At 41.1% G+C, this 16,422-nt stretch overlaps 1 protein-coding gene across 1 annotated transcript in view; it reads left to right on the top strand.

Annotated features, from left to right (window-relative positions):
• Nucleotides 1-16,422, top strand: part of LAMA2 (laminin subunit alpha 2) — a 613,890-nt gene that overhangs the window by 583,521 nt on the left and 13,947 nt on the right. Inside the window, 5 exon segments of the mRNA XM_032650802.1 lie at nucleotides 241-409; nucleotides 10,211-10,323; nucleotides 10,644-10,833; nucleotides 12,772-12,927; nucleotides 15,463-15,616. Of these exon segments, the coding sequence (XP_032506693.1) occupies nucleotides 241-409; nucleotides 10,211-10,323; nucleotides 10,644-10,833; nucleotides 12,772-12,927; nucleotides 15,463-15,616 (782 nt within the window).

Here is a 16,422-nt window from a genome sequence, read left to right as displayed (position 1 = left end):
AATCTCCTTGTTACTAATTTTTTTTTTTTTTTTTTTTTGGTATGAGCATCACTGTTGCATCTACACTATCTAAAACCATAGGGGGAAGGAAACAGTGAAGATCTTCAGGTTAGATTTTTTTTTTTTTTTTAATTGCACTGATGACCTTTAAAATGGGAAAGGGGAAATTTGATGTCATGGTAAGGAAGCAGGACAATGAAAAATAGGAGAAAGTATTGAATTTTAATCATATTCCCGTAGCCCTATGGACTTTGCACAGCCTGTATCCTTCAAAAATGCAGACATCGGTCGCTGTGCCCATCAGAAACCACCTGAGGATGAAGATGGAGCAGTTCCAGCTGAAACAGTTATCCAGCCAGAGCCAGTTCCCACCCCAGCCGTACCTGCACCCACCCCAGTTCTGGCACATGTAAGTGTTTATATCCCGTTGCTTTCTCATCTTAACGCTGTGTTTTTAGTCGTTTTCAGAACTAAGGTTATTCAGGATATCTAGTATACTCTACTGCTAGAATTAGAGGAAGGGTCACTGTAAGGAACGGCACCAAGAAACGGAGGAGAGCTTAAACAAGCTTTATTTGGAAATGCTCCCGGGCGAGGTTCACTGGTCCGAGAGGAAGGGGCTAGAGAAGTCGTGCCCGGGTGCGGGCGCGAACAAAATTTATAGGGGTGGACGCAGGGGAGGCGCTTGCTGTGTGAAGCAGACCTTTTTTGGTAATCTCTCGGGTGTTGTGGCAATGTCAGGTGTCGGTTACATCAGGCTCAGGGCCATTGGTTCCGCCCCTCGGGGAGCGGGAAGACCGGGGCCGAGTGGTGTGGCAATGTCAGGTGTCGGTTGCATCAGCCACTTTGGCGGGGGTTCCGTCTGGCTCCCTGGGCCCTTCCCCGGACCTGCTGGCCTTACAGTCACCTGTCTATGAAAACCTTTTCTCCTTATATCTTCCTTGGATTACTTTCTTTTATATATCTGTTCTCCTTTAATTTTCCTGTTTATAAAATGGCACGCGTTTTCAGTTGAAAAGTTAGCACAGAAATGTCTACAGAATCAAGAATAAAACCCACCTACCATAGCACCACACAGAGGCAACCATATTGATTTTCAGCCCCTTTTATTTGCATTTTGCATAGATCGCATATCATGCATACAATTTGGTATTCTATTTTTTAAAACCAGTAATACATAATTAAAATTGTTTCTAAACATCATGCAAATGTGCGTATCTAATATGATTACATGTATATGTGTTTGTGTGACAGAGAGACACACGCAAAATATTTCATAGCACTGGAGGTAGTATATCCTTGATTAGAGTGTGGATTCCAGAGTCAGCCTGCCTGGGTTCAAATCCCAGCACTCTAACCTACCATCTGTATGAATGTGGGAAAGCTACTTGGCTAATCTATTCCCCAGTTTCCTCATCTGTACAATGAATATACTAACAACACATATATCAAAGAGTCATTATGAGGATTTTTTTTTTTTTTTTTTTTTTTTTTTTTTTTTGCGGTACTCGGGCCTCTCACTGTTGTGGCCTCTCCCGTTGCGGAGCACAGGCTCCGGACGCGTAGCCTCAGCGGCCATGGCTCACGGGCCCAGCCGCTCCGCGGCATGTGGGATTCTCCCGGACCGGGGCACGAACCCGTGTCCCCTGCATCGGCAGGCGGACTCTCAACCACTGCGCCACCAGGGAAGCCCATGAGGATTTTTTAAAATGCTTGTTAAACCCCTAGCATATACTAAGCATTTAATAAATGGCATAATTACTATACAGTAATGATCATAATGACTGCTTTTTAACAATTTCTATCCAATATTATTGGAATTTTCCTAACAGCTGTGTAAAATATATACCTATATACCATCATCCCATTTTTCGTTAATAAGAACTAGCTAGCCTAAGTAATACACCCAGACACGGCCAGTAAGTGACAGGACAGGAATTTTGATCCAGTGGGTCTGATTATACAATCTGGTTCCTTATCACTGCAACACTTTGTGAAGCCAAATAATCATCTTTTAGGAAAACTGGCCATTTATTCCAAGCATCATTTCTTCCTCTGTAAAATGTGGGTATTACACCTACCTTGCCTGCCGATGGGATTATTGTAAGAATCAAATGAGGTAATGCACGTGGAACTTCTTTGAAAAGTGAAAGAAGCACACACACATAGATACTGTGAGGAATCCCTGCATTTACTAAGTAACTATATAGTATGTGTCCAGTATTCTGCCGGGCACTGTATATCCATTATTTCATTTGATTCTCACAAGCTATTGTTTTATTTATGTTTATTTATATCATTGGAAGTATTATTAGCCCCAGTTCACAGAAGAAAATACCTACAATCACACAGCACAGCTAGCAAGTGAAAGGCTGTCAGTCATGTGGGGATGAGTTCAAGGAGTTGATTTTCTCCTAAGACCTCACTGAGATCTACCACGTGGACTGTTGAATATTTCCTTAGCTCTTTCATAACGTGGCCTCATGCTCGATTTCCCCCAGCAAAGGGAAGGCTAATGATCCTCCCTCCCTTCTGCCTCACGTACTGTTCTCTAGACTGTTATCCCTCGTGTCTGTTCCCTGGACTCAGGAAAGTGTTTTCAACTGAAGAATTTAAAAACACCATGGTTAAAATAAACGTTTTTGACCTTGGATCCAAATGTCCATTTGGATTCTATAGCAAAGTGGATCCTAAATTCTGAACAACTGACTTAGAATTATAAATTGTAATTCGCAGAAGCCCTAGAGACCAGCTGGTCCAATCTCCATCTTAATACATGAATCTTTTTATATGATACTTGATGTGGACTTACAGCCTTTGCTTGAACATTCCATTGACGAGGATCTTCCAGTGTTATGATGAGGCAGGCTCCAGTCGTTAGAAAGCCATTGATTATTATAATGAAGTAAAACTGCATCCCTATAACTTCTACGTAATGATTGTGTTTCTGTAGCCAAACACATTATATCTTCTCTAACAAACACCCCTTCAAGCATTTGAAAACAGCTAAGTGTTCTCCTTTCCCACGCTGAATAGTCCATTATCTCAAGCATTCTCCTTAATTCTTAATTTCTAATTCCCATAGTCACACTGATAATGTTCTTACATTTGCAATATCTCTTAAAAAATATGGCACCTAGAATAGACCATACTACTCAAAATGGAGTGCCCAGTTCAGAGAACAGCAGAGTTCCTCCTTTCACTGGTCTGTCATCATATTCTACTAATATACCTGGGAATGTTTTAATGTTTTACACGGATGGATCATGCCGTTAGTTCATCATTAGGTACCATATTCAGTCAACCAAAACCTTGAGGGCCTTTGTATCACTTGAACTTCTCTTGAATCAGGTCCCTCAGCCAGTCCACATTGAATTGGTCTGGTTTATTGGTGAATAACACTGCTGGTCCTCAGTGATCACCTTTCTTTTCTTAGTTATATTTCTAAAACACAAACTTTCTTTTCTAGGAGGTCTCAAGCATATCCTTCTGTGGTTTCTAGAGATCACATTGTTTCCCTTTTTCTGAAAACAAAGGTCCTTTCCCATCTGGACTGGAGATTTTAACTCATTTAAGTTTTCTTATAACCTTCTGTTCTCATTCCAGTTTCCATTTTCTCTCAGCAGTATATGTTTTAACGTCTCCAAAAATGAGCATTCCACTTAGTAGATAAGACAAAAGCAAGAGAGAGGTTGAGTAGCAGTCCCGTGCATTGGTACAGAAAGACTCATAGAACATCATATCTTGCACGTTATATTTATGACTATGTGGTCAAAATTACATATTTTAGAATTTTTCATCTCTATTGGGCTGTACTGTATTTTCAGGGTTTCAGATCATGAAACCATACAGATCTCCTCTTTTAATCTGATTTCTCTCCCTTATCTTCATTCTTTATTTTTTGTGTGTGTGGAGAGAAGTGTCGGCTTTTTAAAGGCTACTTAAAGGTTTGACAATTTATTTCATGACAACTATTTATTAAAAGGCTACTAAATGCAAAGATGAATAAGACATTTATGACATTTATTTTATGACAAATATTTATTAAGAGCGTACCAGAGAAAGAGAAAGAAAGAGAAACTGAGAGACATATTTGAGAAAGTAAAGTAGACATTAACATAAATAACACAGTAAGCAAATATGTGTAGAGGTCAGTCAGGATAAATGCCAATATGGGCTGCAAACACAACCTGCTGGCTTCCAAGATTGAAAATTAGAAGCATGGCAGGGGACACCGTTAAACTCCATCCAAACAAAATGGGTAGTGGTACCTAGAAGTGTGAAAACAGGTCCATAAAATGCAAATTGTAATATGCCACCATACTCTTAAAATCTTTCAATTGAAACAATATAAAATGAGGATGACATACTTAATGACATTATGTTAGGTAGGGAAAGCAGGATATAAAACTCTGTATACTGCATAAGCATGTCTATATCAATAGCTAGAAAAATGCGTAAGAAAAACCTTTCCAAGAAATGCATCAGATGCTAACAGCAGAGGTATATGGTCCAGAGATGATTTTCATCATTTCAAAAAACACTCTTAAATGTGTTTTGCTTTCATAAATGTTTAAAAAGATAAATTGAAAGCAGTGGTCTTTCAACCTTGATTCCTCCACAACATCCAGTTATATAGCTGATTTCTTCACTGGGGAAGAGGGCCAGGGTGCGTGATCCCCTCTCAGCTCCTTTGCGTTGAGAGTCACTGAGGAAATAAACTGGGTCTTTAATCCAAGTTATCCACGATGCGGGTCTGCCTGCCTGTCTTGGTATAACCCACCTACCTTTACTCAGTGACCTCAGGGGGGCTTACTGAATAACTTACTGTCCTCTCTAAATGTAAGTAAACTCACTGAAAAATGAGGATAATATCTACCCTGAGGATTATCATGGACTAAATTATATACACTGCGTGCAAAGCACCCAGCACCATGCCTGGCTCACAGTAACACTCCATCATTCTTCTTCTAAGGGAACTAGTTAGTTTAACCTTTCACACTGTTAGGGTGAGATCAAGCGCTAGGAAAAGGAGGGTGAACATTCCTTTTTAAACAAACTCCAACACGATATGGTTATTATCTCTCAAGTCTCCTATCATTTTCAATTCTCACCATTTTCTTTTCTTTTTTTAAAATCAGAATTCAGAATTTAAGAATTAAGACTTACACATTAATTCCAGAAGTGGGAACTACCTATCTATATGTTTCTTATTTGTTCTAGCACAGTTGACAGAAACCCTCTCCTATTCTCAGTTCCTTTAGTTTTCTTCTTTATGCCATCGTACCCCTCCCCACCAGCAACTTACAGCAACAGGACGACATTCACTCTCCTCCAGGGCAATTTAAGAGTATCTCGAGAAAGCCCTGCCCTGTGAAATGGATTATGTCAATCCTATTATTAATACATGCCAGAACATCATAGATCAGAGAGCATATTTTATGCGTATTATCTCATTTGATAGTGTGATACCCTGTCTTCTCTTTATACTTTTATTCTTCAGCCCATTTAGAGCTGCATAAAACATTTCTACATGTTTTATTTGTGGCTATTTCTCGTGGAGGACGGGAGGGATTAAAGAGTGTGGACTTCTAGTATTACAGAAGATTGTCAAAATGTGACAGGTTCTCAGCAGGTATATACGGCGTTTATACCAAGTCTTTACAACCAGCATGGCCTGTGTGGATTTGTATACAGTAAGCTGGCTGCATGTTTTTTGTTTTTTTTTACTTGAAGTTTATTGGAAAGTTGAACTTTGAACTTCAAATTTTAAAACGTGAATAACTAAGAAGAGCAGCCAGGAAGAGTCCCTGTGCTGTTCGGGGGAGTTGGGGGAAAGAAGGGAGCAGAGAAGGAAAGAATAGAGCAAAAGAAAGCTCTTCCTCCAGCAGACTGAATGCTGTGATTTTAAAAGCTAAGTACAGTCCCGGCCAAAGGATAAATCAATTGGATACTGATACGTATTTAAAGGGGAAACATACATTTTCCATACTGCAGAGAATTACTGTTCAGGCATTAGTGTGTAAATAGTGCCGCAAATGCCCACTACTTAACAAAAAAGCTTATATGCAGGGAGTTAGCAAATGCCCACTACTTAGCAAAAAAGCTCATGTGCAGGGAGTTAAACTCAGTTTCTCAGTAAACAGCTTGAACAGGGATTTTGTATTTCGGAATATTAAAGTCAGTGCCGTAAAAAGTATCTTCCGCTTAGTATTCATGCTGAAAGAGCATCACAAAGAAGCACCCAAATTCACAGATGTCATGTTAGCCCACATTTGTTAGAGGATTTTTGACTCATGAAAGAAGAAAATGATGCTATTTTAAACTAATTTTGTATTGAAGTATAGTTGAGTTACAATATTACATTATTTTCAGGTGTACAGCATAGTGAACCAGTATTTTTGCAGATTATACTCCAATGATGCAATTTTTATATCATTCATCATTTGGTGCTTTCAAGGACAGAGATGCCAGTTTTGATCAATGCAACTGAAATCTCTACTCTGCACCAATCTAGAGTCAAGGAATGCTTATCCACCAATCATATGCCATCCTGAATCCAATAACTCATTTCCAAACGTCAGCCAACAATCAGCAGTTGGAAATGACCATGCTTTATTCTGATCTGAAATTAATTAACAATATGAAGGTGAAAATGTTAAGCTCCATTACTAACCTGCGGCTCTACCCACTTGCGTAAGCACGGCTATGGACAGCATGGCTTCCTTCAGAATCCTCTCCAGCTGTGTCCCTGTTCTCAGCAACAGGTGCAGGGCCACATTTAGACTCCCCACCCAAGTCTTGTCTGCCCACATCTTGTCACCTGCCAAGCAGAGACAAATAAGGAGCAAGCACATCCTGCCCTCTATTTTCCCCCATATGTACTTTAAAGAGTCCCCACAAGGTGGCAGGATTGTAACATGCTGAGATTGATGAGCCACTGCTATTTGTATTATTGTTTTAACACATTTCAGAGAGAAGTGTTTCCAAAATAGCACAGGTCATGTATCACATCCATAAAGACAATGCCTCCCCTCGAGCTGGCTTGGAGAAGGACGACTCATCTTTCAACAGCCATTCTTTAACGGTTCCTTAAAATTACCTCATTAGAAGATCCTTCCTCTTAGCTTAGATTTCTATGGGAAGCAGGGTTGAAAATGTCCTTAATGACAAGATCATTTTATTCTCGTGCAAACCTTGGGGCATTTTCTATTCCATCTCACATGGTCACTCTTTAAAATGCTATTAGGGACTTCCCTGGTGGTGCAGTGGTTGAGAGTCCGCCTGCCGATGCAGGGGACACGGGTTCGTGCCCTGGTCCGGGAAGATCCCACATGCTGCGGAGCAGCTGGGCCCCTGAGCTGTGGCCGCTGGGCCTGCGCATCCGGAGCCTGTGCTCCACAACGGGAGAGGCCACAACAGTAAGAGGCCTGTGTACCGCAAAAAAAAAAAAAAAAAAAAAAAAAAAAAGCTATTAGAAGGAAAAGAGCTGCTTGAGTGGCCAGGTGAGGAGCTCCACCCTCTGCGGGGTGTGAGGGACAAGGAAGAAGAGGCACAACAAACAGGCAAACCTGCTGGGAATGTCGGGCCTGGTTTCAGATCCACCCAAGGGAAAATGATGCAAAGCAGACACAATCCATCCCGTCTCCCCTTAACCAAGTGAGAGGAGACATCTAGGCTTGCACCAAAAACATTACCAGATTAGAGACTGTTGGAGAATTGTCTTCCCATTTAAATCCTAAAGTAGATACACAGAAAATCCTCTTACACTGGAACCTCTCTGTCCTCTTTCAACTGCCAGTTTTATAAAGGAAGGTGATAGTTTTTTTTAACTGTTTCCATAATATCCATCCCACTGCAAATTGATGACAGTAAATGTCCACTCGGATGTCCTTAAAGAACAATGAACTTACATAACGGCTTTTATACTTTGCATTTACCTAATAGAGTGACGCATCTCTTCTATAAAACTGGCCAATCTGAGAACACGGTTTTATTAGCCACTGTTTTCCACCTGCTTCTCAGGATCCACCTGTTGTAAAAGTGAAGCAGAAGCCTCTCCGGGTAACACTGCTCTTCCTAAATTTCAAATGGGTGTATGTACCGTGTAACGCTTCTAAACAGGACCCTTATGAAGTCAAAGGTTTTTCTAAAACAATGTAAGCAGGGCCTTTTTCATCTAGAAAATCTGATAACGTGTAGCAGAGCCACTCAGCTCAAGACCAGTGTTGGAAATCACGTGTCCAGTCTACCAGCAAGCAAGGTTAGCGTGGTGTTCAGGCCACAATGCCCCAAACATGTAAAGACAAAAGGTCTCCACGACAAATAGCTGCTACCAATAAAAGAGCTACTCTTTACAATAGCCACTTTGATAATTTAAAAAATTACATTAGAAAAGTTGTTTTATATTAACATGTATATGTAGCCACTAGACAATGTTAACAATAACACAGAAATAACCTGCTGGTGGTTTCCTTTTAGGCTATGCCTTATGGTTCCCTAATTCCTCCACATCCAGTGACCTTTTCAATCCCTCAGTTTTTCAGAGCTGAGGGTTTAGAGATATTTTAGGTAAATTCTGCCCCTGATGGACTCCCAGGAGGTTGGATTCTCTTCGAGATTTCTGCAGGCTACTTACGTGTGTTGTGACGGTCCTCTCTACAGGAAATATTGTGAGAGGTTGATAAATGATCCCAGTTCTATTAATAGCATCATTGAAGGCTGAGACATTAAGCTACCAAGGCCTTTCCATGTGGGCTCTTTTTGCAGTCAGGGTAATAAGAAAGGTGCCACGTGTTGATTGCAAGAGAGGCCCATTCAGCTGTGTGAATAAATAGCATGTTCCTGTTCTACCCGCTGGGTTTTTGCATATCTGTGTGAATTTCAGCCACAGTCCGCTCTTTGTAACTGACCATCTCCTGGGAAGCAAGAAGGGAAATACTTCCATAAAGCCCAATTTTACAGCATTTCAAAACACTTAAAGCTTTTTACCTGCTGTGGCAGAGTGCTCCATTTGACTAAGCTCCAGAGAAAAGAGGGCAAGGCTTTTCCTCATCAAGTAAAAATTTCCTGTGCGCCGGTGAGTCATCTCCAAGGTACACCCTGGGAAGAGCTGCATCGAAAGCCTGCCTTGGGCTGTTTGGGAACCTCTGCTGAGTCAGCGCGCACCGGGGCAGTGGCCCATCCACAGCTATTCAGTGCAGATCTTTAAAAACAGATGTGTTGTTGAGAGCAGGCAGGTTATTTATTTTCTCATGTACTTTGTGTTGTAAAAGACTTCTTAAGCAGCTTGTACTTGGAGCTATTTCTGTGAAAATAGACACCAAGGAAAGGAATTGCGGTTTTGGTAATTTGAGGAGCCTTGATTAACTATTGAGCTGAGGGTTACAGTAGCCAAGTAAGGTCTACCCAGTCAGGTCTGGCTATGTAATTGGCAGGGCCCAGGGCCAAGTGAAAATGCAGGGTACCTTGTTCAAAAATTATCAAGAATTTCAAAATGGTGACAGCAGAGCATTAAGCTCAGTGACTACACAGGAAGCCTGCCTCTGAAGCTAGCCCTGCAGCGAGCTCTACCTTGTAAGCACCCTAGGAAGTTGATCTTTGAACAGTGGCAGTTGAAATGGTGTATGGCAGGTTACATTAAAAAGTGTGCTGGGTTGCCTAGCAACGGGCTAAGCCTGAATGGGCTGACTTGCAAGTTGAGATACACCAGCTTGAAAGTCTAAATTCATGGAAACCTTCTAGCACCGATAATTTTCAAGAAAAAGTAAGCCGGTGGGAGAGAGAAATGGGGAGGACAAGAAGGACACATTTTGCTACTCTTGTAACCCCGTGGCAAGCTTGTCATTTTCCCTGTTCAATCTTCTAACGATATAACTCTTCATAAATGAAGTAAAAGTGAGAAGGAAATTCCAGTTTTCTCAGAAATAGAAATAATAGATTTCCTTAAAGGATAATGAAAACATGCATTAATCAATGAATATTTTTGAGCACCATTCCTTTGGCAATGCAAAGGTGCAGTATTAATAGTAAGTACCTACTATGTAGTAGAGTACAGAGATGAATAAGAGACAGCTTTCATTTCTAAGGAACTTAATGAGATTTTGTGAGAACATTAAACTAAAATATAAGAAACCATTAGACAGCAGCATTACATTTTTAAAGAATGGAGTCCGAAATCTCTGTTCCTTCTCTCCTTGGTATTTTACAGGCTCCTTGTGCTGCAGAATCGGAACCAGCTCTCCTGATAGGGAGCAAACAGTTCGGGCTTTCGAGAAACAGTCACATTGCAATTGCATTTGATGACACCAAAGTTAAAAACCGGTATGATTTATTCTGAGATATTAGACAAGAACCGATAAATGGAAGTACTCAGTATTTGTTTATTCAAGCTTAATTAACTATATTTATTAATAAATGAGGTGAGCTTTTTTAGTTCACTGAATACTGTAAAGAATAGAATTATATCAATATTTGTCTGAGCCTGAGAAGCCGGTTGAGGAACTCAGCAGACCTAGATAGTCCTCACCTTGGAAAAGGTTTTGCTATCCTTTATGAAAAAGCACCATGATCAGATGCCACTTTGTCCTAGAATAAGAACGTTCTTATTCTTCTGTTTTACCTCGCACACTTTTATTTCACAGTCTCACCATTGAATTTGAAGTGCGAACCGAAGCTGAATCAGGCTTGCTCTTTTACATGGCCCGGATCAATCATGCTGATTTTGCTACAGTTCAGCTGAGAAATGGATTGCCCTACTTCAGTTATGACTTGGGAAGTGGTGACACCAACACCATGATCCCCACCAAAATCAATGATGGCCATTGGCACAAGGTAATAGTCCCCAGGATGTTGGCAGTGCCCTACGAGGGGCTTACTGGGTGGCAGCCATCGGCATTCCCCTGGTGCCAGTATTATCTTGCCAGTGCAGACACTGACTCTGGCGGTACTGGAATGTGGCCGAGGCTAAAAATAAAGTAAGTGCCATATACAACTGCCCAACCTAGGAAGACGTGATCAAACCTGGGTAGGTTTATAGTTGACCACTTACACGCCTCATCATGGTACTATAAGATTCCATCATTGCTGTACATCTGTGGTTCCCAAACATCTGTCCACAAACTAGGGCCAGGCAATTGAAGACATTTCCAATACTCTAAGTAAGTATTATTATTATTATGGGACAATGGAGTGTGTTAATCATAAAGCTCTATGTATTCAATTTAAAGGAATAATATTTATTCTAAGATTATATTTTCCTATTTTTAAAGTGCTAAGATAACCTCTCTTTATGAAATAATATTTGACCAACTTAAAAGCTGGCAACCTAAAATGGGCCCTATGGCTGCGCCTTCCCCCCCTCTCCCACCCCATAGTGGTCTGAGCACACCAAGAGTCTGAGAATCTGCTACCTCACATTTAAAGGCCTCTGGGGTATCATTTCCACCAAGAGTCATCTGGAACAACTTTTTAAATGTTGGCCTTACACCCAGAAGCTGGTACTATTATGGGCACAGAAGGCTCACCTGCCAGCTTACTGTCCTCTTTGGCATGACTGCAAGTAGATAATATACTACCTGATTAAAACGAAAACTCGGAATTTGTCTGTGCACCTGTGGTAGCCTATCAAGTAAAGCTTCCCTAGGTGGACAAATTAAATGTTCAATTTTTAGAGTAAGATAATATTAGATATTGGATTTTATATATTAACATATCTGGACTTGTCGTATCATATAGAAAGCCAAGGAACCTGAAAAAATACAATATAAACGCAAAGTCAACTAATTTGTTATCCAGAAATAAGAAATTTTCTAGGGAGCTTATGACTAGCAAATACTTTATGCAGGAGCTCTCATTAAGGTTTATTCTCATCTCTGGCTAATAGCATAATAAATATGACACTTGAGAAAAAGACACATCGTTGGGCTACAATGAGGCTGGGATTACGCTAAGTAGCCAAATTAAGGAGGGATTTCATCCTTGCAGGTTTTTAGAAAGCTATTTCCAAAACCAGAATAGATCAGTGTAAAATAAGGTCTTAAATTACTCTAATCCTGATGTAGATTCGTTTTTAAACCATTCTTGTACTCCAGCATTTCACAGGGTTACATGCTCCTTTTCCTAAATTCAGACTCAAGGATTTTATGCTCAAGCTAGCCTCCACACTTTTTATTTCACTCTGCCCCAGAAAATAATTCAATCCGCTGCTGTCATTTCAGCCCAGTCAGCCTTCCATCTTCCTCCCTGACTTTGTACTGATCAGCTGCTGCCGAAATGGCAGCGCAGCCCGGATGCACTGCATTCCTGCAGTTCTGCACGAGAAGTGCCTCTTAAGCAGAGGGATGTAGCATATCTGAAATTGTGCTGGGAAGGCCAGGCTTTGCTCAATCAAACCAGTGAACTTTTGAATTTGGACATGAATTTTGCAGCCCACTCAATTCATGACAGGGCTCTCAATCTGCAAGTTTCCTTACAACAAGCATACCTCTTGATACAGATGCTCACTTGGCTACTACAGAAGAGTCTTCAATCTAAAACTCACCCAGGAAGATTCTCTCCTCTTTTGGAGATGGTACTCATGGAAAAGACAGACTTTGAGACATTCTGTAAACAGATTTAATTTCACTTATATTATGGGTTTAGCACATATTAGGCCCTCAGTAAGTTGTTTCACTTTTTCCTAAGGAATATCCTAAAAGTTCTTATGCTTTATACTCTGCATATTTGAAATTTATCTATGATTGGTGTTAATGACTCCTCTTCTTTTGGTAGATTAAGATTATTCGAATTAAGCAAGAAGGAATTATTTACGTAGACGGTGCCTCCAACAGAACCATCAGTCCCAAGAAAGCTGATATTCTGGATGTTGTGGGAATGCTGTATATTGGCGGGCTACCCATTAACTACACTACCCGAAGAATTGGTCCAGTGAGTGTCTAATTTGTTTCTTTGTGGCCTAAATAGCTGCCTGAGTCATGAATGTATTTTGAATTATTAGGTCACATTGGCCCATGACCAATTATAGATGAATAGGAAATCATCTTTTCTGAGAAGTGACAAATTTTCTAGACAGATCTGACTATGAGAGGCAATATTACAAAACAACGTGTGGACCCTGGAGCCAGACTCCCTTGGTTTGAATATGTGCTTAACTGTTAAGTGGCTGTGCGATCTGGAGCAACTTAATTTTTCTTTGAAAAGTTCCCTCTTTTTTAAAATAGTTTAATAATAATAACCAAACAAGCAAGGTTGATGGAAAGATTAAATGAGGTAATATACTTAAAGTGCTTGGAAAAATACCAAGTATACAGAAAGCACTAAGACAACAAGGAAGGTGATAATGATGATATTGATGGTATTGTTTCAGGACTAGAGATTTAGCAAATATTGGGAGATGCAGTATCTAGAGCAGTGATCCCCAAGCTTTCTGGCACCAGGGACCGGTTTTGTGGAAGACAGTTTTTCCACAGAGCCGGGGCGGGGAGGTGGAGTGGCACAGGGTGGTTTCGGGATGATTCAAGCACATTACATTTATTGTGCATTTCATTTCTATTATTATTACCTTGTAACATATAAGGAAATAATTATATAACTCACCATAATGCAGAATCAGTGGGAGCCCTGAGCTTGTTTTCCTGCAACTAGATGGTCCCATCTGGGAGTGATGGGAGACAGTGACACCCAAAGCGTGTTGCTTATGTCCAGTCTACTCCGTAAGGTGCAGCTTCATTGTCACTTGCCACTCACTGTTAGGGCTTTGATATGAGTCTGCAAACAGCTGATTTATTATGGTCTCCGTGCAGTCAGACCTCTCCGCTAATGATAATCTGCATTTGCAGCCGCTCCCCAGCGCTAGCGTCACTGCCTCAGCTCCACCTCAGATCATCAGGCATTAGATTCTCTTAAGGAGCGTGCAACCTAGATCCCTCGCATGCACAGTTCGCAGTAGGGATCGCACTCCTGTGAGAATCTAAAGCCGCCGCTGATCTGACAGGAGGCGGAGCTCAGGCAGAAATGCAAGCAATGGGGAGCGGCTGTAAATACAGATGAAGCTTCACTCACCCTCCCACCCCTCACCTCCTGCCGTGCGGCCCAGTTCCTAACAGGCCACAGACCAGTACCATGGGGATTGGGGATCCCTGATCTAGAGTACTGTTATCCAATACTGGAGTCAGTCAGAATTTAAAGTCCTCACAAATTTTGTAAATCAGTATTCACAAAATAATTTTTTGTCAGACCATGTGTGCTGGTTGGCTTTGGAAAGCACTCTTTTAAGAAGCACGGGGATTAGTGTTTTTAGAAAATGCACTCCACACGAGTGTGGTTCGTGTCTGTGCTCAAATCGGAACACGTGACGATGCAGCACCGTTCTTCATCAAAGACAAGTGTTCACGTTGGTTACAATTCTCAGTATCTGGCTCCTCTTGCGGATGATCAGTATTACTTCCCCTTCACAGCTATTGGCTGTGCTACGTAGGCCAATCAAAGTGAGAGTCTCTGAACAGAGAGTCGCAAGAGTGATTAACTTGCATCCCTAAACCCAGATGAAATGTAATGAAGCAGAGTAGGATTGATTTCTTTCTAAAATCCCTAAACTTTGAATGTGTCATGCAAGCTTTCAAGTTTCATGTGTATGTGCATTTTCTTAGGGAAGTATCCACTGCTTTCCTTAGATTTTCATAAGGAAGAAGCACTGAACCGAACCTAATTATCTTTTCAAGTAGAATTTGAACGTAGATTGTGAAAAAAATGCATATATAGTAAGGTTAATAAACTGTTACTAGAAACGTGAAATAGAAACATAAGAGACTAATTAAAAGTTACAATTTCCATAGGGGCCCAGAGTCTGTCAAACCAGTGGTCCCACTAGAGACGTAGTGTGCAGTATTTAGAATATCAAAACAATCATATTCCAGGCTAGATGCATCCTAGTTCAGCGGTCCCCAACCTTTTTGGCACCAGGGACCAGTTTCGTGGAAGGCAATTTTTCCACGGAGCGGGGGGCAGGGGAGATGGTTTGGGGATGATTCAAGCGCATTACATTTATCGTGCACTTTATTTCTATTATTATTACATTGTAATATATGATGAAATAATTATACAACTCACCATAATGCTGACGGGAGACGGAGCTCAGGTGGTAATGCGAGCAACGTGGAACAGCTGTAAATACAGATGAAGCTTCGCTCGTTCGCCTCCTGCTGTGCGGCCCGGTTCCTAACAGGCCAGTCCGCCGCCCGGGGGATGGGGACCGCTGTCTTAGTTGCGAAGCACAACACCGGATTCTCTGCACCTGTGCTCTGAAGCCTGGGCTGATGGTGCCGGTCCAGGCAGTTTTGGAGATGGCCTAGGACAATCGGCAGATGTTTATACACACGGAACCCCCTACCAATGATTGCATTCCACATAAAGGCAAACTTCTGCTAAAACCCGATATGTGTTTCTTCTGACCTGAATGTTTAGGTGACCTACAGCATTGATGGCTGCATCAGGAATCTTCAGATGGCAGAAGCCCCTGCTGATCTTGAACAGCCAACCTCCAGCTACCGTGTCGGGACGTGTTTTGCAAATGCTCAGAAAGGAACGTATTTTGACGGAACGGGTTTTGCCAAAGCAGGTGAGGTGCTTCCATGTCCTTTCTGTTGAATATTAACTAACTAGGTCCAAATATTGACTTCTTGTTTGTGTGGGAAAATAAAAGTCCCTGGGGTCTGAAACTAGCATCCTTTGTTTAAACCAGAAATAAAAACTTTTAGAAGTAATAAGACAGGGCCTCTTAAAGATTAATACGTCCGATTCTGATAAGAAATAAAGTAAAAGGCTATCTGGCGAGTTTATTCCATCTCCTTCCCTGGAGATCAATAATAGCAAAATAAATGTAATTCTACAAGAAGGTTCATATGTTTATATTATGTAATGTATCTACTTTCTAGTTTTCCCCATCTACCTTTCTTTCTGGAGATGAGACGGCATTTTCCTTGCTTCCTCTCTTCAGTTCCTTGCAAGGCTCCATTTCATGCTCTCCCCTCACACACAATGCACACACACTGGTGCCCATTTCTTGCTGATGGAGATGATGACTGGCACCTTTCCCTGACTTTCTTTAAGTATCTCCCCCCGTTCCAGTGAGCATTTTCAGCGCAGGTCTGGATCACTGACAGTGGATGTACAATTTGGAAAGAAAAAATATGAAATCACTTGTACATAATAACAAAAAAATCTGACATTAACATACTCTAAGATAGAATCAGTCCTATGGTTACCATAGGAACATGCATTTGCCGGTTAGAAAAAAATTAATGAGTACATAATATGTAGAAGTTAACATGGGAAACAGAAGTAAATAAGATGTCATCCCCTTCCTTCAAGAACATGCTATCAATAGATAAGATTCTTTATGCTCAGAAATCACAAGACGACAAG

The sequence above is a fragment of the Phocoena sinus genome, chromosome 12 (genome assembly GCF_008692025.1).
Source record: "Phocoena sinus isolate mPhoSin1 chromosome 12, mPhoSin1.pri, whole genome shotgun sequence".
NCBI classification, from domain to species: Eukaryota; Metazoa; Chordata; class Mammalia; order Artiodactyla; family Phocoenidae; genus Phocoena; species Phocoena sinus.
This window is presented reverse-complemented; position numbering and strand designations above follow the sequence as displayed.